General features: G+C 39.6%; 1 protein-coding gene across 1 annotated transcript; it reads right to left on the bottom strand.

Annotated features, from left to right (window-relative positions):
- Window positions 1-1,614: 1,614 nt before the first annotated feature.
- On the bottom strand, window positions 1,615-21,748 carry PSMC1 (proteasome 26S subunit, ATPase 1). The gene is made up of 11 exons (XM_027844938.1): window positions 21,692-21,748; window positions 18,440-18,493; window positions 16,866-16,962; window positions 14,499-14,623; window positions 13,981-14,166; window positions 10,954-11,082; window positions 9,293-9,389; window positions 5,029-5,218; window positions 4,502-4,653; window positions 3,578-3,732; window positions 1,615-1,963 (listed from the first exon to the last, which is right to left on the bottom strand). The coding sequence occupies exons 1-11, from the start codon at window positions 21,692-21,694 to the stop codon at window positions 1,829-1,831; spliced, it is 1,323 nt and encodes a 440-aa protein (XP_027700739.1). The 5' UTR covers window positions 21,695-21,748; the 3' UTR covers window positions 1,615-1,828.
- Between the last annotated feature and the right edge of the window lie 5,342 nt (window positions 21,749-27,090).

Here is a 27,090-nt window from a genome sequence, read left to right on the forward strand (position 1 = left end):
CATCACCATTTAGGAGACTCAAGATCAAGATTTCCCCTAGTCTCCAATATCTACTATTTTTATAGGGAACTGTCCTGTGGCATCTCCAAAAAAGCACCAGAGCTCAGTTTGAGAGGTAGCAATGGTGCCACTCAGAACAGACACAGGGGACCACTAGACCATATTGACTTAGAAAACCACGTTAACATCATCTACATTCTATTGCATTTTTATTTATTTGGTTCAGTATTTTTCCATTACATTTTGATCTGGTTCCTGCTACAATAGGTGGGGAGTGTTGTGGGCTGCCTACATCTACCTCTGGTGTAATGGGCAGAGTCAGCTCCAGCCAGGAAAACCTGGGTTCAAGTCCTACCTATGACACAGACAAGACTGTGAGACTGGTGAAATTCCTTGACCTTTCTTGCCCCCAGGCAACTAAGAGTTAGAGGACATTTAGAATCTTCTCCTGTAAGGGTCCCTTCCATCAACCCTTGATTTATCTTGCATGCAGCCATTTATAAACTTGTCTTCTTCCCCCATCAGAACATAAGGACCTTGAGGGCAGAGGATTGTTTCCATCTTTCTTTTTATCCCCAGCGCTTAGCCTAGTGCCTGGTTTTACTAAGCTTGTTGACTTCTTTGCCTGGGAGCTCCCTAACACCCATGAAGCCATAGGTCGAATAAAAAAAAAAAGACACAATTTGTTGTTTCCTGGGGAGGCCATAGTCCACAGTCCACAAACAAGCTGAGGATGAACAGGACCATGTTGAAGTGACTAAGGTAAACGAGTTATTTGGCCACTACCAACTTAAAAAGCTAAGTAAGGGCTGGATTCTGCTTTGTTTCCTTCTGTAGCATCAGGAAATGGGAGATTTCCTCTTTGTCCAAAGGGGAGGTTTCTGATCAAATACAGCTGGCATAGGGACTTCCAGTCTGGAGACTTCATTTCCAGCTTGAATTATGCAATTGTCTAGGTCTGTGGCTTTGGGGAGGCCATTTCACATCCCTGGGTCTCAAAATTGTGTTGGGGGACTGGGCTGGGTAGAATAGATGATCTCTATGTAAGCTGCCTTCCATTTAACATTCTGACCTTTGACCTCGGGCACATCATTTAATCTCTCGGCACCCAGGTGCCTCCATCAGTCAAATGGAGAGAGAACCTCTGAAGGGTTTTGTCAGTGCCTGCCTCTTTGTTGGGAGTGGGAAGAGCCCAGACCTGTGGCACAAGAAGGCGGTGCTGGCCTGTGATTTTTCACCCTTTCAAGGCTTTGCTCAGGTAAATAACCACACCCTGCTCTATGTGTGAGTGTATGTGTGTGTGTATGTTCAGGATGAGGGAAGGCTAGGATGGGGACCCAAAACATGTGCTAGGACTTACTCCCCAAGAACATTAAACTTCTGAATAAAGCAGTAAAATAACTTCTAATTACTGTCTTGCCAAAAAGAAAACCCACCCACAAATGTACCAGTCTTCAGAAGGGATGTTGAGGTGGCAAGATAAATCTTCATCGTTTACCTTTCACATGAGCTCTGTCTTTGCAGGCCAGCAGCTTAGCACGTGGAAGCTGACAATTACTGGTACCACCCTCACACACACTGTCTATGGACCAGATGACACAACTGATACATGAATGCCTTCTGAAAGAGAATGCTTTATTGTGGAATACAGTGTAGCACAGTGAACAAAAGACTAGCACAGTTCAATGGGTACCCCACACACCCCATCTGAGTAATATATATATTAAAAAAAAACCCTTGCTCATAACTGGAGCATGGATGCCCTTTCAGTTCTCCCAGTGTTTTCAGTTCAGCTCCCAACAACTTTCACGAAGGCAGCCCGGGTCATTCAGAGATACAGTCCCTCTGGGGTGCCTTCTTGTTTCTTATAAAGTACATTTTCTTTAGATTTTTTGAAGTCTTCATTTGTTACTTTCATTCTACGTTCTCTTAGGGCCATGAGACCAGCTTCTGTACAAATTGCCTGCAAAAGAGGAACAGAATTTTCAAAAGGAAAAACTTGGGCCTTAGAGATCTGTAACTCTATGCTAGCAACCTAGAGGGGGAGATATTTTCAAAAAAGGTGTGTGATAGTCAACTGAGGTGTGAACTGCTAGAACACTATGGAGGAGAAATATAAGTGATCATTTTTTAGCTAAAAGCTAAATTTTGATTATTTGAGGGGATGGGTAGCAATTAAAAGTATTACTTAGAGAATCTCTAATTGAAAGACAGTAACCTTCTTGGTGGAGAAGCCTGCTGGTTACATCAAGCCACAGTGGTCTGACAGAAGAGCTGTTTCATGGGAAACAGCATGGCAGAGAGGCAGCACATTGCTGTGGATTAAACAATGGACTTGGTAACACTGTACAATGATTGACTATGATAGGCTTAGCTCTTCTCAGCAATACAATGATCCAAGACAATTCCAAAAGACTCATGATGGGAAATCCTATCCACATCCAGAGAAAGAACTATGGAGTACTAATGCAGATCAAAGCATACTATTTTCACTTTTATGTGTATGTGTGTGTGTGTGTGTGTGTGTGTCTTTTCCCTTTTGTTCTGTTCCTTCTTTCACAACATGACTAATATGGAAATATGTTTCCATGATTGCACAAATAAACAAAAAACAAAAACAAAAACAAAAATCACCAAAAGACTTGGCAGCCAGAAGTCTGTGGGCAAGTTACTACTCTTCTCAGCTTATTTCCTCATCTGCAAAGGAGGAATAAGAATACCTGCAACAACTTACTTTATAGGACTGTTGTGAAGGAATGGCTCTGGAAACTGAGGACAGCTGGACTTTATTATCTCCCAGCAATTAAAATTCTTTCACTCAACAGTCAATGATGACCTGATTCTACAAACAGTCTCCAGATTCTAAGATGAAATCTAGCTATCCAAATGGAGAGGTATCATGTCTACCACTCACCCTGCAGGGCCTGCAGGTTAAAGTTTGATAAAACATTAGAAAGAATGAATGAAAGCTGGATAAGAACTTCCACAAGTACAACCAGGCCTTGTTATCCATTCTGATTTCTTGTAAAACTCTCCTATACTATGAGTAGCAGTGATGTAAAACCAAGAAGCAGAGTCTTCTCAAATCATGATTTAGTAAGACTGGTCAAAATATAATAAATAAAACACTGAATTTTTAGATCAGAGCAGGATTCCGACACATCTGACAACTCTGGCCAAATTCAAGAGCAGTGGCCACTCTTTCCCTTTAAGAAGGGAGGAGACTGTTCACTTTTAAAGGTATGTAAGGCCAGATCGCTTCGAGCATGCTTGAAAAAGTTGCCAGGATCAGAACAAAAAAATGGCTCACTCGGGGCATCGGTGACTATGTTTTTAAAAAAAATTTAACTGTGGCTGAGAATGAGTATTATTTTTTATAAAATTAGGCACTAAAAGATCTTCACTATAAAAGAGCATGTATAATTTCAATGTGGTGGCAAATCAACAATAACTACAGCTAAATTAAACTAAAAATGCCATTTATATTAGTGTCTAATTAGCATGTAGGTTATACACATTCACTAGCCATTTTAAATGAATTGTAGTTTTCCATTAGTGGCCTAAGCAAATTTCTTACCTTGATATCTGCTCCAGACAAGTCATCTTTAGCCATGATCAAATCATCTAAAGTTACATCATCTGCCAAAGTCATTCTGCTTGTATGAATCTGAAAGATGCGCTTCTTGGTCTTTTCGTCTGGCAGAGGGAACTCAATCTTTCGGTCAATACGTCCTGGGTGCATAAAATATGTTTTCAGTGTCATTTATAAACCTCTATCCCTTCAGTAAATCTAGCCTGGCCTGAAGTGCAAGGCATAAGGAACCGGTCAATTAAACCAGTGGCTACTAGGTAAAGGCAACTTCTTCTTGGCTCCTTCTTCCCACAAGGGATTTTTCTGGAAAGCATGAAGAGTCACAAGCCATGGAGAGGTTTCTATTCTGCTTAACAGCACTATCAAAACAATTATTCCTCAAAGAAGCTACTGTCAGATTGTGACCCTAGTCCAAACTTTCTCTTGACTCAATAAAGAGTTAATTTTCCAAAATACTTCTAGTAAACACAAACACATACACCCTGGTGTACTAAAGTTAACTTTTAAAAAAAAATTTCAATGAGACCAGCTCAACTTAAAAAATGTACAAAGGATACAAAATAAACATTTTAATCACAGTTGCTTACCAAAATGAGCTTATAAAATAGAGGTACTATACAAAATATTCCTTTAGAGAAGGTAGGGTTTGCTTGAGATTTAATGCGAACATTTATCTTAGGACAGGGATCAAGTTATAAACTAATATTTAAAGGACTAAAATTTTACAGGCAAGGTCTGGCAGTAGGATCTAGCTCAAAGGGAAGGCATTTGTTTTGTACAAAATTTTAGTTACAGTATTGATATTTCTTAAAATTGCTTTTAAAGATTTTCTCAATAGCTACTCGTTAAAGCTTCCAGAAAAGCAAAATTTTGAAAAATGCCATATTACATAATAAAAATGAGTTTAACCTGGTCTGATTAGGGCTGGATCCAGAGTTTCTATTCGGTTTGTGGCCATAATCACTTTCACATCTCCTCTAGAGTCAAACCCATCCAACTGGTTCAACAATTCCAACATCGTTCGCTGAATTTCTCTTTCTCCACCTGAATTTGAATCATACCTTGGAAGACAGGGAATAAGAAATGAAGGGAAGGAATGAAGAACTAATTAAGGCTTGGTCCTCTACTGTATTAACTTCACAGATATTAAAGCGTGTAATAAGACAGAAAACACAGGCTTTTTTTTTCAAACATTAGTCTCTGAGCCAAAATACCATACATTTGAAAGGAAAAAAAAAGTACCACGTGATATACAAAAAGAAAAAAATTATCACAAATTATTAGCCAGGCTTACATTTTTCCTAGAGATTTATAATAACTGATATGCCAGAGAAATCCATTTATAATCAAAATGATGGTAAACATTCATTTTTACAAAACAGCTTTCATTTAGTCATCTCTGAAATACTCAAAATCCAATAAAAAGGAGGGAATACCTTTTGGTCCCGATGGCATCAATTTCATCAATGAAGACAATGGATGGAGCATGTTCCTCAGCTACTCGGAACAATTCTCGAACAAGTTTGGGCCCATCTCCCAAGTACTTCTGTATAAGTTCAGAACCAACAACTCTGAGGAAGGTGGCAGAGGTCTGGTTTGCTACAGCTTTGGCTAGCAAGGTTTTACCTATTTTAGATTAAAAGCAAACAAACCCCCCCCACTTCAGTTAGAACTACTGAAGTACTTTAAAACATAACAGCAGACACTGCTTTAGTGGTGAAACAGTAACTTATTCTCCAGATGTTGTACAAAGAACATTAGTTTGCAGTCAGGAAACACAGGTTTCAAGGTTCAAATTTTGGCTTTGTGTGACCACAGATAAATAAATGCCTCACTTTTTAAGTCTCAGTTCCCTCATTTGTAAAATGGGAATAATGATACTCACACTACTTAGCGACAGGGCTGTGCTGAGCAAAGCATTCTACAAACCATCAAGTGCTCTAGAAACACAAGATGCTCTGAAGGTACAGATCATGTGCTAGCTGCAGGGGTATCCACTCAGGGACAGAGGAGGAAGCCTGGGGCACAGCCAGAGGCGGGTCCAATCTCCTGACACATAGGACCACGTGCTACCTTGGTCCATGCTTCAGCATCCTAGTTCTTCACATTCTAGTCCTTTTGGAAATAGCACATAATCATATTAACTCTACCTCCTCACATTTACTTAGCATTTTAAAACTTCTAAAACATTTCCAGCATCATGGCTGGCACACACTGGACACTTAACAAATGCTAGTTAGCCAATTTTCCTGACCACAATCTTGTGAAGTACAGGCAGTTTAGGCATTTTTATTCCCATTTTACAAATGAGAAAATGGAGGTTCTGAGTGACCTTCCCATGCTCATACAGTTAATGGAAGAGGATTTGTTAGTGTTTGTTGAAGTCTAATTGAATTGATCATTGTGATTTCCCCTATTCGAACCGTAATGTAATCTCCTGGAATGCAAAGTGTTCATCTCTGAATCCACATGTCCCCAAGAGGACCCTGATAAGCAAGGCTCAGATTCTTCTGTGAAGATTTCTAAAAGATCCTTCTAGAGCCTCTTGCATACTGCAGGTGACTCAAAGTGGGATCTTGACCTGAAGTTAAAAATAAAATAACTGACTCAGGTTCTAACATGTTGTATTCAAGCAATAAATATTCCATGAATTACTCGTAACCTCTAGTCAATCACTCACTACCATTTCATTAATGGGGAGAAAGTGCCTGTCTTCTCTTTTCCCACCCCACAAAGATACTATGAAAACTCACTATCATAAAAAGTAGGGGGGAAAAAAACAATGGAGGTATCTACTTAGGGACAGAGACTTTTTTTTTAAAAAGGTGCATCAATATTATTCTGCTTCAGATATCAACAAACATCACTTCATGAGCCCAAGGTCAGGAAGGAAAGAAAATAACAGAAACCATGATGGTGTTCCATTTTCCTAGTAGAAAGTTAGAAATAAAAAAAAAAAAGAAAGAAATTTGCTAAACCAGCAATTTTGGTCACTTGATTATTTTAAAAAACAGAACACATGTGAACGTTACAAACATTATTAGTCATTGCAGCACCTGAAAATATTTTTGTCTATGGCATTTACAAACAATGTAAAAGAGTTGTTTTATGCTTTTATGAAAAAACCTCCTCATGGTCCCCTGTGAGCATCTGTTCCCTATGTGTGACTTGTACAACTTAGCTGTGCTACTTACCCCCCTAACTATTCTACCCCACCAAAAAGAGCTGGAAACCTTAACTAAATCCATTCAAAAGATTTAAAGAGTTGATGATAATTAAAGACATGCCTCAAATTGGTATGAGACAAATTAGAATTGATTTAGGAATTTAAAGGGAGAAATTACTTAAGATTTGGGAAGTCAAATTTACAGATGAGAGATTAAAGAGATGACGTCTAAGGCCTTTTCCACCTGCTATTCAGAATCATATTCTAACTCTTCTGAGACAAACTCTCAAGAGGTTGATTATTTCCTCCTCTCTACTTTGTGCCTACAATTCCTGTAGCTGCCAAAAAAGGAATGGTGGCTCCTATTAACGTAAGCTCAGTAGGTAGGTCCCTTAGCAGGTACGGACAATGAGTAGCAGAAGTATATGATGCAGCCTTTTCTAGAAAAGTATAGCTCTTTATTAAAAATATGAAAGCTCACTAAGCTCTAATATGTAGTTTAAAAATAAGTAAACCAAGATAGACTGTAGAGCAAGATTTGAAAAACACATAAATAACAAAAGTCCAGGTTAAGTCAGAGTTTAACTTCTTTTGATGTAGGAGGCAGCCTAGCAGTTCTCAGCAATTTAATTTCTATGCCTACGTCAAGGATGTGCGATTTTGTCTGTGAGGAAAGTTATCCACTGACACAGATCACAACTCTACCGCTTAGGAGATAGACTTCTACAAGCTGCTGTGACTAAAACATTAATCAATGCAGTCAATTGGAGATGCGTCTATCTCGGCTTTCGGGGGGTGGGGGGGGTGGGGGGGGTGGAGGCAACACTTTCCCCTAGAGTACTAGTTCTCAAACTGAGTTCAGTACTCAAATTAGGGTCATTAAGTGGATCTACAAAGAGTTCCAAAGCACCTCCTAGAAAGGATTAAAGAAAGAAGTAAGTACACCTGGTTAGGCTATTTCCTGAGCTGTGTGCACAGTGGGCAGAAGAGCCTGGGCTGGGAAGAAGCCAGGAGGCCCCATGCAGTCTCCACTACTGCCTGAACTGAGCGGCACTGTTCAGTGCCGTGGGCATTTTCTTTCCAGGTGACTGTGATAACTTCCTAGGGGGGACAATCCTTTCTGACAGGAATGAAGTGCGTGTCTATAGTTTCAAGGTAAGTGGTTGTCCAGTGAAATTGCTAGGCATCTTGGTATCTGGGATCTGCCAAGTCTTCTATTAAGCAAACTATTAATCATTGCTTGGCTCAACTTTGGCTCTCTTTTCTACTTTCAGGAAATACATTTCTAATGTCTAATCTATCGTGCTTCTAGGATTGAAAAGTTCTGAGCCCTCACAGCCTGGCCACAGCCCCCTGGAAAGCCACTTGTGGCCTGAGGGTCAAATACCCCATACCCAACATTAATCACAAAATGCTGACAGCTGTATCCTTCCACAGCTGCTCATTTTCACCAAGTTAGTCCATGTGCTGAAAGAAAGCTGCCTTACTGTTGTTCTCAGGGAAATGCTCAAACTGTCTTTTTCCTTTCAAAGACTATTCTTTGATCTTTTCTCCTCTAGGTAAGAAACTGGAAAGATGAAAAGAAACAAATGACGAACAAAGAATAAGAGAATGGCAGAGATAAAAGTTTAAGTCCTCATTCTATAGATGTGGAAACAAAAGTGCAGGAGACTTGATTTATCCAAGGTCACAGCTATTTAGAAGCAGTAATAATAATAATAATAATAAATAATGATAGCATTAGCATTTACATAGAATTTAAGGCTTGCAAAGTACTTTGTGTGTTAGCGCACTTGATCTTCCCAACAATCTTGGGAGGTAGGTGTTATTATTATTCTCATTTTATAAATGAGGAAACTGAAGCTGACAGAAGTTAGATGACTTCACCAGGGTTACACAGCTAGGAGTGTCTGAGGCAAGATTCAAACTAAGGGCTTCTGTCTCCAAGTCAACATTCTATCCAAGGCACCACTTAGGTGCCTGTGAATGGCTAATGTAGCTACCCAGAGAGAATTTAGGACAGGTGGAAACCTTCCAGGAGCAAATGAGGAAGCCTTTGTGGCACTGGTGGATAGGGTTTGGTGGTGAGGAGTGGCAAGGATTTTATTATAAATCAGGCAGGAGACAAATGCGATGGCTTGGAGAAGGGACAAAATGGGGCTTGCTCATAAAGCACAAAATGAGGTGAATGATGAGACAGAATCATAGAACTGTGAAGTTGGAAGGCACCTTCAAGGTTATACTCTATAGAACTTCCCACTGACAGGTAGGAGGTCAGTTCAGTTCAGATTAGCTTCTTGAAAGGAGACCATCTAGCCAGCTTCTAATTGTGAGAAATTTCTTATATTCCAAGGAAATCTCCCTTCTTCTAGTTTAAACCCACTGGTCCTAGTTCTGTTCTCTGGAGCTATGCAGGATAGGCTTATTTCTTCCACAAGACAACCTTTCCCAATATCCAGAGAAAGCAACTACGTCTCCTCTTCTCCAAGACAGACATACTTAGTGTAACTGAAAATATCCAACACATTAAGTACCTGTGCCAGGTGGGCCATAGAGAATGACTCCTTTAGGTGGCTTAATACCCATCTCCTCATAATATTCAGGATGAGTGAGGGGAAGCTCCACAGATTCCTAGAGGAAACAATTGTCCAGTAAAACAATGGTTTTTATTTTTATCAGGGTGTAAGCTGAGGTAAGCCTTGTCTAAGTCCTTAAACTGAAATCCACCAGTTAAGCTCCCAGTTACACTTTCCTGTCTCTCTATATGTATATGTGTGTATCTGTATATGTGTATATGTTTGTATAATCATGTTAGCCTGAATTGAATTCTCTCTAGTTTATCACTACTATTAAATTTATTAAGTAGCTTCCAATTACATAATCTTTATTTTTCTAAGCAAGGGCCAGTTTCAATCACTATTGCTCAGAAAGCGTCTCTTTACAAATAAATAACCATCTTCCACAACTGAACCATAGCTAGGATCCCAATTAATTAAGTTTCTAGCTGCTACTCTGTTTCATCCACTCATATTCTACTCATCTCAGGGTGAAGATGATTCTAGATTTCTGAATTCTATAAGCTGTGTAGGGTGTTCCAGGGCTAGCTTAGTTAAGTACAGTCTCATTAGCAAGTTTGGCTATCAAATGATTAATTTTTTTTTTTTCTGCAACAGCAACTGATGAGAATCATCTATTAAGTTGAAAGGGGTTGTGATCTATACAGGTGAAGTCCTCCTCCTTCCTAAGCAATTGGTCCTTTTTAGTCTCTGATAATGAGGTAGCTCTTTCTCCTTGATGAGGTCAAAACCTATATGTGTGCCCTTGATCCCACCCTCCTGGTTTTCTACAGATTGCAGCCTCTCATCTTTCTGTCTAAATGTTTCATCTGCCACTATTAACCACCATATCATCCTGGATCTTCTCTCCTCTCTGGTTCGTTAAACGACTTTCTCCTAGATATCCTCCTCCTGTCTCACTGCTTTTTCTTTATCAGTCTCCTCTCATTCTTTATCCAGATCACATTTAACTGTAGGTGTTTCCCAAGGCTCTGTCCTAGCCCCCCTATTCTTTCCTTTCTACATTCTCTAGGTGAACTTATCACCTATTAGTTTAACATCCATTTCTATGCTTATGATGCCCCAATTTATACATCAAGCTCCACTTGGTCTCTCCTGTAAGCTTTAAGGCAACACCCCCAGCTGCTTCTAGGACATTTCAAATGAGATGCCCCGAGACACCTCTAATCAGCACGTACAAAATAGAACTCCTTATCTTTCCCCACAAACCTATATTCCAATGACTAGGGCCAGGTTCTAATTCAGCCCATTAGCAACACTATAGTAGAGTTTTCCCAGACTATAAGATATATAATCCATTGAATAGCTAAGGATTCTATCTAAAAACAAAAACAAAAACAAAAAACTCCATCTGAAAATATTTTAAGTTTGAGCCATAGGACTATGCTTATTAAAAAGTATGAAGCTGTGGTAGTAATACTGTTACAATTTATTTTGTCTACTTCTTTCCCGGTAACAGTATTAACTAAAATTGTTAAAAATCAAAACAATAAACTAGTCCCCAAACTGGCAAGTCCTAAGGCAGTCACTAATCTAGTTAATAAAGAAAGAAATCATGACTATCAGTACACTAAAAGTAGAGTAAGAAGAAACCAGAGTTCTGACAAAACCATTCCCACCTTAATTTCCTGAATCTGGTTATCCAATCCACCAATATCAGCATATGTCTCCTGTGGAGCCTTCTCTACTTTCATCACTGTGACGAGGGGATCTGTGTCATCCATCAGAACTCCTATCACGGCATGAACCTAATAATTAATGGCAATATTATTACAGGGACTGGTCGTTTATAAAGTGTTATCATTTATGAAGTATCTTCCTAACCAACCTATCAGGTAAATAGTACATTTTTACATATAAGGAAAATCAAATTCATATATCACACACAGTTAATAAATGGCATACTGGATATATAAACAAATGACAAATATATATGAGTCTAATAGTCATTCCCCAATAGATAAGTGGTCAAAAGAGACAAACAATTCTCATGATTTTCTTGCATCACTCTCATTTCTCTTCCCAGTTTTTCCTCTACTTCTCTTACTTGCTTCTCAAAATCCCTTTTGAGCTCTTCCAAGGCCTGGAACTGATTCATATTTTTCTTGGAGGCTTTGGATGTAGGAGCTTTGACTTTGTCGTCTTCTTCTGGTTGTATGTTTTGATCTTCTTCGTCACCAAAGTAAGATAATATAGTCTGACTCTTTTTGCGCTGCTTACTCATGATCCCAGCCAATTACTTGAGTTTTAAACTCTTTGTTAAGGTAGAAGTCTGCTTCCAGTGTGGAGAGTGTACTGTCCCAAGCTTCGGGGGTTTGTACAGCTGTTTTCAGAGATACTTCTAGAGACTTGTAAATTTTCAGTTCTTTCAAGGTGGTATGATAAGGAGTGACATGTTTCCTCTCCACCGCCACAAGCTCCACCATGCCAGCGCTCCTCCTTGCCCCAGGACTGCTCCTCAGAACTGTGACCCAGATCCAAGCACGGGCAAAGCAAGAGATCCCTGCAGTCCCCCTCTGATCAGCCACTCAATTTCCCCTCTGTCTGTGGGCCAGAAGCTCAGGAGGCAGCCACTGCCCCAGAGGCTGAGCTTGGGATTTGCGGCTGAGACCTAGCTTCTAACTCTCACTGCAGTCACTGACTTTTCCCACTGACCTTCCAAGTTATCTTTGGTGTTCTTGGGTTGAGAAGTCTGGAAACCTATACAGTTGCCTGTGATTCAGTCCTGTGAGGCCTGCTCCAGGTTCGCCACAGCCTGTGTGCCCATGCCGTACTGTGCTCCTCTCCCTGCCCTTCGAGATCTACCTTTCTGATCAACCATCCAGGTTGTGTTGGGCTGTAAATTTGTTTCACTCTGTCTTTTTGTGGGTTCTGCTGCTTTAGAATTCGTTTAGAGCCATTTTTTTTACAGGTATTTGGAGGGGTTTGGGGGAGAGCTCAAGCAAGTCACTGCTTTCCTTCAGCCATCTTGGTTCCGCCCAACAAACAATTCTCAAAAGAACAATTACAAAGTATTCTCAACCACACAGAAGAATGCTCAAAAATACTAATAAGCAAAATGCAAATCAAAATAATTATGAGGTTTTATCTCATACCCTGCAAATTGGCAAAGATGACAAAAAAATGGCAAGAGTCAATGTTGGAGGAGGTATGGAATAAAAGGCACACTAATGCACTGTTAGTGGGGAGTGGGGATTCCATTTCCTACTGTGGAGGTTTGACTTCCATCTCCTACTAAACCAAATCGTGCCTAAATCTCCAGTCTCTTCTGAGAAAAGAAATGGTGTCTTTGATTCAATAATGGACATACTCACCCATTGTTAGAGCCTACACAACCCAGTGATTCTGAAACCCTATAAGGCATCATCCAAACCCCAATGCCCATACCTCATTACTCAATTCCCTATTCCCCCTCAACTCTCTCACCCTAAAGTCCCTGGCTTCCTTTATATCTCATCTTCTATATAGGAAGGAAGCCTTTCTCAACCTTTTTCTGGTGCAGGCCTACCCTTTCAGCCCACTGGCTGCCTGCAGCCCACCAAAGGATTTCCTCTACATAGAAAGGATGTTTTTGGCATACAGCAAGCAGAGGGCCCTAAACAGCCACAGCCTGCAGGCTGTGCAAGCCTACTCTGGTGCCTCCCCTCTATTCATTACTCTTCTATTTATCTTGTATATAGCTTGTTTGTAGACATTTGTTTGTTTGTTGTTTCCCCCATTAGATTATGAGTTCCTTGAGGACAGGGAATCTTTTGCCTTTTTCTATATCCTCATCAGTTGGCAGTGCCTGACACATAATAAATAGGCGATTAATATTTAAATGGTTATTGCCTGATTGGTGGAGCTATGAATTGATACTATTACTGTTCTGGAAAGCAATTTGAAATTATATAAAGCGACTAAGGTGTCCAAAACCTTTGACCCAAGGAAGTAATTGACAATAAAGTCCCTGTATATAATAAAATATTTATAGCAGCACATTTTGTGATAGTAAAGAATTGGAAATAAAATAGATACTCATGGACTGGAGAATTGCTAAACAAATTGTGATACATGAAGGTAATGGAATATTTCTGTTCTGTTAAGAAATGATGAACATAACGAATGCAGAGAAGCATGGAAAGATCTCCATGAACTGATGCAGCATGAAGTAAGCAGAGGCAAGAAAACAAACACACAATGACTACAACAATATAAATGGAAAGAACAACCATACACAAAAAAATCAAATGTGATCGTAGCAAAATTATAAAGATGAAATATGACCCCAAAAAAGAGATATGAGGACACCCTCAAACCCACTCTTTCGTGGAGGTGAGTGGTCCACAATACACTGCACAGGTTTTGGGATTTTTTTCAGTGTATTGATTGGTTGTGTTGACTTTTCCTTCTCATTTTCTTTTCTTTCTTTCTTTTTTTTTCCTTTAAATAATACTATTTTTCTATGGGACACCTCAATGGAGGGGGGGGGATACTGCAGAAAACTATGAAGATGTTTTTTAAAAAGGGACACTACTCAAAACTTAAAAAAAAAAAGACAGAGAATGGAAATTAGTGCTCTACTCCCAAAAGTCAAACTGTCTCATGCCAAGGCAAGGTAAAAAACTGCCAGCACTCCTCCATCCTTCAGAGAAATTTCAACTTACCTTATGGTTGAGGAGAACAGAACATCCTGGTTCTAGCAGATCCTTGTCTACAAATGATAGAATGCTGACATAATGCTCTGATCCCACCGAGGTAGACACAATGGCATGATTATCATCAATGATCTCTTCCAAGGTCCCTACAGACATTGGGGTACCTCTCAGATCATCCACCTTTGATCGCTCTTCCTATTAGAAGAGGAATAGGTCAGAAATGAAAAACATCAAACCCATGGGATTTAATCTATTTACACAAATTTGCTTACTTTGGAAATGCTTACTTTAAACTATGCTTGAGACATTTTCACCTTAGAATAAGTAAAATTTATCAAGTATTATTTTATAAATAAAAAATTAAATATGAAAGCTTTTAACCATAAAAGAAAAATTTATCAAGTATTTATAAATTTATTTTTACAAAATTTATTTATGTTAAGCTATGGCTCCAAGAACTAAATGATGTCTAAAAATTCCACCCAGACTTTCTGTGTTTTCAAAAAATGAAAACTTCAGCAATTTACCTCTTGCTTTTCTTCCAGTGGTTTCATTTGTTCTTGATTTCTGATGAACTCTTCTTCCATGAGAAGATAATCTTTAATTCTCTCCAATTTCAATAATTTTAGCCTGCACTGAGTGTGAGGTGTTACTGTAATTAAAAACACACAAGTGTCATCATCACACTGGGACTGTAAAATGCTAAATAAATAATAATTTATTAACAAGTAATTCAGTATACTCAATTAAAAAAAATTTATCAAAAAAAAAAACTCTCTCCAAATCCTGAAATGTTTATCCGTTTAGTAACGGTAATTACATAAATAGAGAGGGAGAGAATTTCTATCAGTCAGAAGCCAGTGGGTGTGAAACAGGGAGAGTAATCCCAAGACCCAACATATAGAGTGTAATTTTACATGAGGCCTGATCCACTTTTACATATCCCTTATAGAGATAAAAGAAAAGCACCTTTTCTCCTAAACGAGTGGGGTCTGGTGTAAGGGAAGGCGCTGGACCTAGAGTCAAAGGATCATAGACTTAGAGCTGGAAGGGGCCATCAGGCAGGTCACTGAAGACCACCCCCTCACTTTACAAATGAGGACACTGAGACCCAAAGAGGTTTGTGAGTTTTTCAGGGTCCCATAGCTAGTATAAGTCTGAGAGAAGATCTGAACTTAGATCTTCCTGACATCAGGTCCAGTGCTCCATCCACTATACCATGCTGTCTCTCACAAGTCCTGGATTCTAATTCCAGTCAGTACAATTCAAAACCATTAAATACCTAATATTTCCAAGGCACTATGCTTCTCTATTTCTGTTAAAGCACCATCACTCCTCCAGTCATGCAGGTTAACTTGGGAGTCATCCTCAATTTCATTCTCTCAATCCCACCCAATACCAATCAATTGCCAGTTCTACTTGCACAAGTATTTCTTCTTTGGGAGATTATCAATTCTTAGTTGGACTAGAGCAATAGGCTCTTAAATGACTTTCCTGCCTCAAATCTCTCCACTTTCCAATCCACTCTTCGTGTAACCATCAAAGCGATATTCTAAAGTTCAGGTATGACCATGTCATTTACCTGCTGAAAAAAACTCTAGTAACTCTATCATCTGTAGAAAAAAATAGGGGCAGCTAGGTGGTGCAGTGGATAAAGCACCAGCCCTGAAGTCAGGAGGACCTGAGTTCAAATCCAGCCTCAGACCAAACACTTGACACTTACTAGCTGTGTGACCCTGGGCAAGTCACTTAACCCCATTGCCTAGCCCCCCCCCCCCCCCCAAAAATACAAACTCTTCTGTTTGGCATTTAAAGCACTCTACAATCTAGCTCCATCCTACCTTTCCTTGCTTATTATAGATTATTCTACTTTACATATCTCCTCACCAGCCAAACTAACCTTTTTGCTCTTCCTCACATACAACATTCCTTCCCAGGAAAACATTTTAAACTGCATACTTGAATGATTCTTTTTACATGGTCAAAACCAAACTGAGTTAACTAATATACCTATATGCTCAAATTTCAGACTATACCAGAAGTTAGCAAGTATAGTAACTCTTTTAAAAAAAAGTGAAAATCTCAAGGCAAACAACAAAGTGCTAAACAAGCTAAACAATTTTTCTTATTGAACATTCTCAAGGCAATTAGTTTTAATTTGGCCATTTGAAGAGGTATTCATCCATACCATAAAGAAAAAGTAATCTTAGGTAGGTAAATGAAGAAATGCCCTACAGAGTATGGCTCTCCACCTTAAGGGATTCACAAGGCCAGAGCAGAAATAAAACTAATACCAAGCTATAGGCACGGTGGCTTTGGGGGATCTGGCATACATAACTATGTAAGAACACCACAGTCTAATGCCAGCAAATGGCTTCATCAGTGCCTAGGAGTTGCACGGGAAATTTCACTGCAGCCTCTGTAATTCTGCATGAAACCAGGACTACACATTCCCATACCAGCGTGCTTCTACTTATGTCCTTCATGGCTTGGGGACTCCAAAAGAAAAGGAGGTATTAGAAGCAATAGTTTTTGATTCCACAACATTTTCACTAGCACCACCCTGACCTTCCTTTAGAAAATATATGTTAGGATTATTTTTTCTCTTCAAGCATCAAAAGGCCTTTTGCCAAGAGAGCTTATGGAAAATACTTCTTAGATACTTCATCTTTGTTACCAATCTCTTCATCCCTCCTCTCTAAGCTACTGTCAATTACTGTTGATCAGTTTGGTGAAAAATCTATCATATCTTATTCTCCGTTTTATTCCAAGTACTATGACCCTACTACTGCTCAGCCCCTTACACATCTGTCTTTCTATCTTTTGATAAGGCAGATCTCCTCCCCCAAATTTGAGAGCTGACTTAAAAAATATTCTATCAATCATGTAATCACCAAGTGGCAATTTGCTGGCAGCATCTGGTCCCTTCGTTTTCTTCTTCTTTTTTCCCACTCTAGTTGGAACTGGAGGCTCATATTTCTTTTTCTTGTCCTTTGGTTAATAATATATAAAAAAGAAATTAGGATACACAGAAATAAAATGAAACAAGAACTTATTTTCATACTACAATGATCTTTTCCCATCTACTATATTTCCCTTCATCTTTTAAAGTACCATAAAAAGTAGTTCCTAAGTTAACACATCAGTGTAATTTTATTTTAAAGTGTATATAAACAGTCAAGGAGAGAGAAAATCTAAATCAGGTACAGAGAAGTAAAATCCAGAGTTATACACTCATTCCTTACTAATAGTTTAGATTTGGGTACTTGGAACAAGCTTTCATGGTTCAGGAATACTGATACTTGGAAGTCTTCACTTAGGAATGTGAACCAATAATATTATAAGCAAGCCAGTCTAACATTTCAGAAGGGTCCTATACTTTAGATCCCTTCTTTACCATTTTTAAAAATCACTGATGAACTTTTTAAATGACTAGAGAAGAGGTTCTTAACCTTTTTTGTGTCATCAACCTCTCTGGCACTCTAGTGATCCCTTCTCAGAATAATGTATTAAAATGCATAAAATATATACGATTACACAGGATATAGACTCTAAACAGGAAAAACTATGATCTCTTGTGATCTAGAAGCTATACTGATTTTGAAGTATTGATGAGTGTAAATATTTTGAGATACTAGGGATTTCATTAGTGACAAAATCACAGGAACTTCTGACACTACTGTGGTTTGTTGCCTAGATTTCTAACTGAAATAAATGTTACATTTCAGCTAGAAGTAAGTGAAAATATAGGTGTAATTTTTTCTAATTCAAACTCATGAACCACAGGTTAAGAATCTGTAGTCTAGAAGGTTAGATCAATAGAAATTTACTTATTTAAGTTTCATTGTTTCTTTTTGCTTATACATTAGCCAGTTATCCTTTTCACCTTCCTTCCCCACCTCCTCACTCCTACTGGTCAATAAACCTTCTATACAACAAAGAAAAACATTTAAGTAAAACTAAAAGATGTAGAATTGACTAATATCAATTTCTAAAATGTTTCTAAAAGTTAGGCTAGTTAAAAAATAGTTTAGCCACTTGCTCTGGCGTGAGGGGTGTTTTGCATTTTAAAATTTACCCCCAACTCCTAAACTGCCATACAAGGCTCCATGGTTATTGTACTTTGCTCTATAATTTAGTTATCCCTTCCACATGGCAACTTTCCCCATGGCAGTTTTGATATATGGCAGGTCTGCATAAAAAATCAAATGGGAATTTTTGAGGAGTTTTGTGGAAGCTGCAGATGACACAGAAAAAGCTTAGAAATTAAAAAATGCAAAAAATATATGTATTGTATAACATCAACATATTTTATCTTTTAATACCACAATTCAGACTTCTCTCTGGTACAAAAGGGAGGGCCAAAAAATTTTACACGGATTTTGCAGATTGTGAGGATACTGTGCTCCTAACCCCCACAATGTGGACAGAATAACTGTATTTACATTATGTCTGCTCTGGCATTTACCTTGTCATCCTTCTTGCCACCCCCAGGACCATGTCCACCACTCTGACTTTGACCCTGAAAAAAAAAAATCACAAATAACATTGTTGCTCTAAAATTAAACACATCAAGGAACATACCAAGATACAGCAGATTAATGCAAAAATTTATGGCAGCCAAAAGAGGACAGAGTCCAAAATAACTCATTTCTGGAATAAAAGATATAACTTAATATTCTATAAGAGAAAATTAACAGGAGGAGGACACCAAAAAATTCCTATAAAATAGGAATTTTAAAACAAGAGGGTGGGTTTATTCAGTTACTAAGGAAGTATTAAACAGGATGCCTGATCTTTCTTCCAGCTCCCTCTATAGTCCCTACAAATCTTAAGAACTTAATTTATTATCTAACCCCAGGTGTAACCACAGTTTGAGAAAACAATGCTTAACAAAAAGGAAGGAATTAATATTGGTGAAATTGTACCATGCAAATGTACTGGACTGATGACTATATTCAGCTCTGCCAATGAGAGTCAATATATTAGAGCAAAATGAGTACTCAATTTGGAGTCAGAGGACATAGATTAGAATCCTGGCTCTGCAATTTACTGGTTGTGTGATGGTAGGCAGGTCACTTAGTCTCTTTGGGTCTCAGTTTCCTCATCTGTAAAATGAAGGGTTGGATAAAGCAATCTCTGAGGTCCCTTAACAACTCTAAAATCTGTGATACTATAACTTATTAACTGTATGATCTTAGGCAAATTAAATTCTTATCACTACACTAGTGAATAAAACACATCTTAGTTTTTCGACTTGATAAGAATTAAATGAAATGTTTGAGAAGTGCTACATGAGCTTAATTATCATTTAAATCATTAGTGGGGGCTTCTTAGATTCCCTGAAATTACCAGCACTTCTTACATACAGTCTAAAGGATTGGTACTCTAAGTGCCATCATGGCAGCCTTCCTTGATTGTTTTCCTTCTCTAAATATGTTTTTCTGGAGCCATAATAAAACCACCAAGTCAAAGATGTATCTGAGCAAGAATGCCTTTTACAATAGCCACAAGTGGTAATCCAGCTTCCACTTGCATGCCTCTGGTGGTGGGCAATTCACGTATTTTGATGCAGTCCTGTAAGTCATAAGATTGTACATTTGGAGTTGGAAAGCATCTTTGAAATCACTGAATGCAACCTCCTGGTTTTACAAATAAGAAAGCTGAGGCTCAGAGATGTTAAGAGATTTGCCCACGGAACAAATACTAAGTAGTAGGCTTGGGACTTAGCATTCTTTTCTTTCCATAGCTTGAAAAGTGGCAATATAGACAGTGGAAGGGATGTTGTTGCAATCAGGGGACTCCTGAGTAACCTTGGGTGTCACAACTTCTAAGTCTCAGTCATCCTCATCAGTCTCCTCATGAATGGAGTTAGACTCAATGGCCTCTTAAGTCCCTTCCAGCTCTAAATATATGATCCTATGATATTAAGAAACGAATCAGGAAAGACACGAGAGCTGTGTTTTGGCATTTGAAGGGCTTACACGTGGAAGAGGGTTTCTATTTGTTCTGAACTAGGAGCAATAGGTACAAGCTATAATTTGGGCTCAATGTCAGGAAAAAGTTCCAACAATTAAAATAGAATAAGCTGCCCCTCTATCCCCTATAGGAGATCTTCATGTAGAGACTGAGTAAGTCATGGTGGGGATTCTTATCAGGTATTTGTTAGACTAGATGGCTACTGAAGATCCTTTGAACACTAAAATTCTGTGATTTTACACCATAAGTATATTCCCATTCTTCTGATAATAAGAGTAATTAGAGGTCACTGGAAGATGAACTGTTGACAGTAATAGCTATTTGGCAACAGGGCAACCATATTTATTTTTACTATTTTTACTCTGTTTGGGAGATGAGCCACTAATCAAAATCTATTCTCACCTAGTCCTTGTTTCCTTCACAGAAAGGGGACGTGGTTGCTGTCTTTAAATATATTAAATGCTGTCATCATTAAAATTTCTTTGTGGCGCCAAACAAGAGCAGGACCTATACAGTATAACTAATGCAGGATTTCCTAAAACTAATGTCTTGGCAGAAGAAATATGGTCACTAGAGAAGTTCTAGGATAGCATGTACAACCACTTCTCAGGAACAGTGTAAAAGGGGCTAGATACTATTTAAAGTTCCTTTCAATATAGAGAGTTTATAATCCAACAAGCTGCTAGTAAGAGAGAGAAATGGGGGAAAAAATCTGCTACAGGATCATGAAAAGGCTAATTAAAATAGACTCTTTCATGCTATAGGAACATAGCAACAGACTCAAACACTATAACAGAAGAGACTGCAGAACACATCAGGGCTGAAAGGGAAACCTAGGACCACTGATTTCCAAGAGACCTAAAAGGCCCTCTAGTCCCACATTCTCATTTTACAGATGAGGAAATTGAGGCTCAAAAAGTTAAGCGACTTGCCCGGAGTCACACAGATACTGACCCTCAGGGACAGGATTTGAACCCAGGCTCTCTAATTCTAGAGCCAGGGATCTTTTTTTTTTTTTTCAAACTGTACCATAGACCACTGGCCTCACATTTCCAATGTTTTCAGGATGAAGAAATACGATGACAAAGGTTAAGTCTTGCTTAGAATCCCAGAGAAGTTAAAATGTCTGAGCTAGAAGAGAATCACGAGATGCTGACAGGCCAACAAGCATTTATTAAGCACCTACTATGTGCCAGAAACGCTCCTAAGCGTAGTGGATACAAACAAAAAATTTTGAAAAGAAAACAAAAACACCCAATCCCCCACCTCAAGGAACTAACAGTCGGATGGGCGAGACAATATGCACACGGCTATCTGCAGACGAGATCCAGACAGGGTAAATGGGGGTAGTCTCCGAGAGAAGGCGGAGAAGCTGGTAAAGGATTTAGACCACAGATAAGACTCCGAATTTCACAGACAAAAAAATTGAGTTCCGAGAGGAGAAGGAACGAGAGGGGTCGCACGGGACCGGGTCTCCCTCCTCTCGGCCCCATAGCGCGCTCCCAGGCTCTGGGACCGCGGCGCCGGCGGGGTCGGGGTCGGAGAGGCCTGGGAAGGGGGGGGGGGTGCGGACCATGACTTTACAAAACATAAGGCCCGGCCCTCCGTGCTCCCGCCTCCTCTTCCCTGCCCGCTCCCCGACCCCCGGCCTCGGGGGCCGAGCCCCTTAGCCAGTCCCCAGTCGCCGGAGCCCCTCGAATCCGGTCAGAGGCGGCCAAACGAAGGCAGCCGAGTTACTCACCATCGCGCTCCCAGCTCCACTACGGCCTCCTTCGACGCCGGAAGTGCGTCTCACTACGGCAGCCGCGCCGGGACAGACGTTCCTGCCGTGACAGCTACGGAGGCCTAAAAGGACCCAATGCCGCAGCCTGTACAGGTACCGGAAACGGACAAACCTCGTCGAGGGTTTGGAGAAAGCGAAGCCGGAGGCTCGCGTCGCGGGGGCTGGGGGAGGAGCTAGAGAGCCGGCTGGCAGCGGCTGGGCCTGAGGCTGCTGGTGGTGGCGCGTAGCGGGCGCATCGGGCGTGCTTGTTTGCTTCCTCCCTCCGGCTTTCCCTCCGCTCTCTCTTTCCTTCCCTTCCTTTCTTCCCTCCAACCCTTCTCCCTTCCCTCTCCTGGTGTTACTGCCGTGGTTTAGTGAAAAGAGCCCAGACTTGGAATCAGAGGTTATTGTTGTTGGGTCCTTTCAGTCGTATCTGACTCTCCACGACCCCGTTTGGGGTTTTCTTGGCAAAGATACTGAAGGGGTTTGCATTTCCTTCTCCAGCTCATTTTACAGATGAGGAAGCTGAGGCAAACAGTTAAGTGACTTGCCCAGGGTCACACTGCTAGTAAGTATCTGAGGCTGGATTTGAACTCGGATGTTCCCGACTCCAGGCCCAATACTCTATCCATTGTACCACCTAGCCGCCCAAACATCTATTAAACACCAAGAAAAAGAAGGGCAGCAAGGTGATGCAGTAGATAGAATGACAGGCTTAGAGTCTGGAAGACATCTTCCTGAGTTTAAATCTGGCCTCAGACACTTACTAGCTGTGTGACCTGGGTAAGTCATCTCACCTGTTTGCCTCCTTTCCTCATCTGTAAAATGGGGACACACTGGAAAAGGAATTGGGAAACCACTCCAGTACCTTTGCCAAGAAAAACCCCATGAACAAAGTTCACATGTCACATAGGCAAACCAGACTAAACAACAACAAAATAAATGGTTATTAAATTTATGTCCCTCCCCGTCTTCAACGTGTATGTGTGTGTGTGTGTGTGTGTGTGTGTGTGTGTGTTCTCCCATTAGATTGTAAGCTCTTTGAGGGCAGGGACTTTCTTATTTGTAATTTTCCTGGTGCCTGACACATTGTAAGTACTTAATAAATGTTTATTCAATTGAATTGAGTCTGCAGCGTGGTGTAGCATTCTGAGAATGGAATGTGATCCTGAGCACCAGTAAAAGGTGCAGAACTTCCAGGTGTGGGGGATAGTCCCAGTGTACTCTGCCCTCCTCAGGCCTCATCTAGATTCTAGAACGTTACCTTCAGTTCCAGGCACCAAGGTTTAAGAAGCACATTGTTAAGCTGCAGTGTTCTGAGAAGGGCAACCAGGATGGTTAAGGGCCTTGAGCCTGGGATGTGTGAGGGTGGATTGAAGGAGCCCAGGCTGTGTAGGTTGGAGAAGAGAAGATTGGGGGGTGGGGGTGGGAGGAATGCGTTGGCTGTCTTCAAGCATTTGGAACCCTGCCATGTTGAAGATTTGTATTGTTTGGTTCCAGAAGAAGGAATCAGGAGCATTGGGTAGAAATTCCAAAGAAGCAGCTTTAGGCTTGAGGTCAGGGAACCCCCCCCCCAAAAAGAGAATTATCCAAAAGTAGAATGGCAACTGCCAGGGATGGTTACATAGGCTATGTGATCCCTTGTTGAGTGTGTTATAGTGGGCATTTCTTCTGTGTATGGATCACACTAAGTGGCTGCCAAGGTTCCTTCCAACTCTCAAATTCTGTGATACAGAGCTGGAATGACTATAGAAATAATTTAGATCAAACCTCTTATTTTATGAGGCCAGCTGCGTGGCATAGTGGATCGAGTGCTGAAGTCAGGATGACCTGCGTTCAAATCTGGCTTCAGACACTTACTAGCTGTGTGACCCTGGGAAAGTCACTTAACCCTGTTTGCCTTAGTTTCCTCATCTGTAAAATGAGCTGGAGAAAAAAATGGCAAACAACTTCGGTATCTTTGCCAAGAAAACCCTAAATGGGGTCACAAAGAGTCAGACATGACTGAAATGCATGAACAACTTTCTTTACAGATGAAGAAACTGAGGCTCAGAGAGGTAGGATAGTTTGCCCAAAGTAACGCAACTAAGAGATTGCAGGGCAGAAATTTGAACCCAGGTCTTACGAATCCAAAGGGCTAGTTCAAGTTCCCATAACTAATAAACATCAGAGCCAGGATTAAGAGCTAGGTCTTCTGATCCCCGGCTACAGCACTTTCTTCCATACTTACCTACAAGAGGAAAGCTAAATCTACTTTGTTCTGGGTTCTGTGCCAAACTCTGAGGTTACCCAAAAGCAATGGGCACATTCCCTCTGCTGGCTAGGCCTGTGTTTTTGTTTTTTACATTTTTATGAATGATGAATAAGGATTGCACGCTATCAGATTTGCGGACGACACAGGGCTAAAATGGCTAGCGAGGTCATTGGATGACAGAGGGACTCAAAGTCAAACTACAGCCCACTGGTCCAAGTTCAACTGGTTGCCTGTTTTTGTACAGCCCTGTAAGCTGAGAATTTTTTTTTTTTACATTTTAAAATACAATTTTACTATATTTAAAAATGTAAAAACCATTCTTAGCTCACAAGTTGCACACAAGAAGTAGGGACCCCTGGTAGATAGTTTGTTGACTCCTGTGCCAGATCTAATAAAATTGATTAATTGATTAAAATAAATAAATGTAAAAAGTCTTAGGTTTTAAAAAATCAACTCTCTGATTAAGATGGTGGATGCATGGCTACAGAGCTATTTGTTGGAAACTGCTTTTAATTTTGTTGTTAAGTCGTTTTTCAGTTGCATCTGACTCTTATTGGGGTTTTCTTGGCAAAGACACTGGAGAGATTTGCCATTTCCTTCTCCAGCACATTTGACAGATGAAGAAACTGAGGCAAACAGGGTTAAGTGACTTGCCCAGGGTCATACATCTAGTGTCTGAGGCTGAATTTGAACTTGGGTCTTCCCAACTTCAGGCCCAGAGCTCTATCCACTGTGCCACCTAGCTGCCCCTTTTAATTTTGGTGTCCTGAAAACTCAGTATGGTATGGGAGTGTGTATGTGTATGGGAGTCCTCATATGTGTATGGGAGCCCCACCAAAAGCTAATGCAATCTTGGGTTGGTTTAAGAGAGTTAGTTTGCTCTATACTAGATAAATAATAGTCTGGATTTTCAAAAATGGAAAGGTAACAGATTCTGTGAGCTATAGACCAGCAATGAATTTCTATACCCCATTGCCTGTATATCTTATTTCCCAGTTGCATATGAAAACACTTTTTAACATTTGTTTTTAAAACTTTGGGTTCCAAATTTTCTCCCTTCCTCCCTCCCTACTTACCTTCATGGAGAAGGCAAGCAACTTAATACAGGTTATACATGTGTAGTCATGAAAAACACTTCCATAGTAGTCATATTGTGGAAAACTAAGTATATTTCCCTTCATCCTATCCCACCCCACGTTTAGTCTATTCTCTCCTTTGACCCTGTCCCTCCTCAGAAGTGTTTGCTTCTGATTACCCCCTCCCCCAATCTGCCCTCCCTTCTATCATCCTCCCCACCCCCCCCTTATCCCTTTCCCCCCTATTTTCCTGTAGGGTAAGACAGATTTTCATACCCAATTGAGTATGGATGATATTTTGGGAAAATTTAGAATGGATTAGAGCAAGGATTCTCAAAGTATGGTCTGTGGCTCCTCGGAAGTCCTGGAGATGTTTTCACAGGGTTTTACAGGTCAAAATCATTTTAATAATAACACTAAGATGTTAGTTGCCTATTAAAATACTCCTTCCTTCAACTACCTATCTGTATGAAGCTGGACTTTCTTCATATGCTCAAACCAAAACAATATTTCACAACAGGTTGAATGCAGAAGAAGATATGCAAATCTAGCTGTCATCTATTAAGTCAGACATTAAAGAGATCTGCAAAAATATGTAAAACAATCCCACTCTTCTCATTAATTTTTTTTGTTTTGAAAAATACAGTTTTTTTCATACAATGTTATGTTAACTTATAAGTGGGTTTATTATGATTATTTTCAAATCAATAAGTATTTTAAAAATATCACTTTTAAGTTCTAATAAATATTTTCAAAATTATCACATAATTTCTAATATAAACATATGATGTATAATGACATAAATACATAATCTAAATATATTATAGTATAATATAAAAATTGAATATAATAATAAATACTGATAAATATAACCTACATAAACAAAAGCTCTTTGGGGTCCTCAATAATTTTTAAGAAGGAAAAAGGATCCTGAGGCTTAAAAATTTGAGAATTTCAGGATTAGAGGAATGCTGTAGACGTTATACAACTAGATTTCAGTGAAGTATTTGATGAGGTATCTTATATTATTGATGTGGGGATGATGGAAAGATGTGGAGTAAATGATAATGCAATTAGATAGATTCAGAACTAATTAGTAGTTGTCAGCTTGGCAGGAGGTCTTCTGAGTGGTTCTTTGCTGTTTAGCTTTTCTATCAGTGACTCAATTAAAGGCATAGATAGCGTTCTTATCAGATTTGCAAATAACACAACGGTAGGAGTAATATCTAACACATTGGATAATACAATCAAGATCTAAAAAAGATTTTGACAGGAACAGTAGGCTGAATCTAACAAAATGAAATTCAATAGGGATAAATGTAACAAGTACAAGATGGTAAAGACAGGGTTAGATAGTTTATCTGAAAAAAATATTGGGATTATAGTGGCTTTCAAGGTCATTATGTTATGCGACTCCCCAAAAGGCTAACATGTTTTTGAGATGCGTTAAGAGCAATATGGTCCTTAGGACATCAGAGTCTTTCTATCATCTTCCCTGCTTAGACTACATTAGGAATACTGTGCTTGGTTCTGGATACCACATATTTTTTTCTTTTGAGTAGTATTTTATTTTTTCCCATTTACATGTAAAAACAATTTTTGACATAGTTTTTTTTTTAAATTTTGAGTTCCAAATTCTCTCCCTCCTTCCTTACACTTATCCTCCAAGACAGTAAGCAATTTGATATAGGCTATACATGTGCAACTATGCCAGACATTTCCATGTTAGTCATGTTGTGAAAGAAAACACAGACCAATTAAAAAAAAACACAAAAAAAAATAAAGGGAAAAATGGTGTGCTTTGATCTGCATTCAGATTCCATCAGTTCCTTCTCTGAAGGTGGACAGCATTTTTCAACATGAGTCCTTTGGGATTGTCTTGGATCATTATATTACTGAGAATAGCTGTCATTCACAGCTGATCATTGTATAATATTGCTGTTACTGTGTACAATGTTCTTCTGGTTCTGCCCACTTCACTTTGCATCAGTTCATGTAAGGCTTTCCTGGTGTTTCTGAAATCATTCCACTCATCATTTCTTATGGCA

This window comes from Vombatus ursinus, unplaced genomic scaffold, assembly GCF_900497805.2.
Source record: "Vombatus ursinus unplaced genomic scaffold, bare-nosed wombat genome assembly UNPS02014945.1, whole genome shotgun sequence".
NCBI classification, from domain to species: Eukaryota; Metazoa; Chordata; class Mammalia; order Diprotodontia; family Vombatidae; genus Vombatus; species Vombatus ursinus.

Excerpts from the sequence above, each read along its gene's own strand:
- PSMC1 (XM_027844938.1), bottom strand. Across the intron at positions 16,963-18,439 it reads GTGGCAAGAAGGATGACAAG|GACAAGAAAAAGAAATATGA; the intron begins GTAAATGCCAGA and ends TATTAACCAAAG. Across the intron at positions 3,733-4,501 it reads TCCAGCCCTAATCAGACCAG|GACGTATTGACCGAAAGATT; the intron begins GTTAAACTCATT and ends TTATGCACCCAG.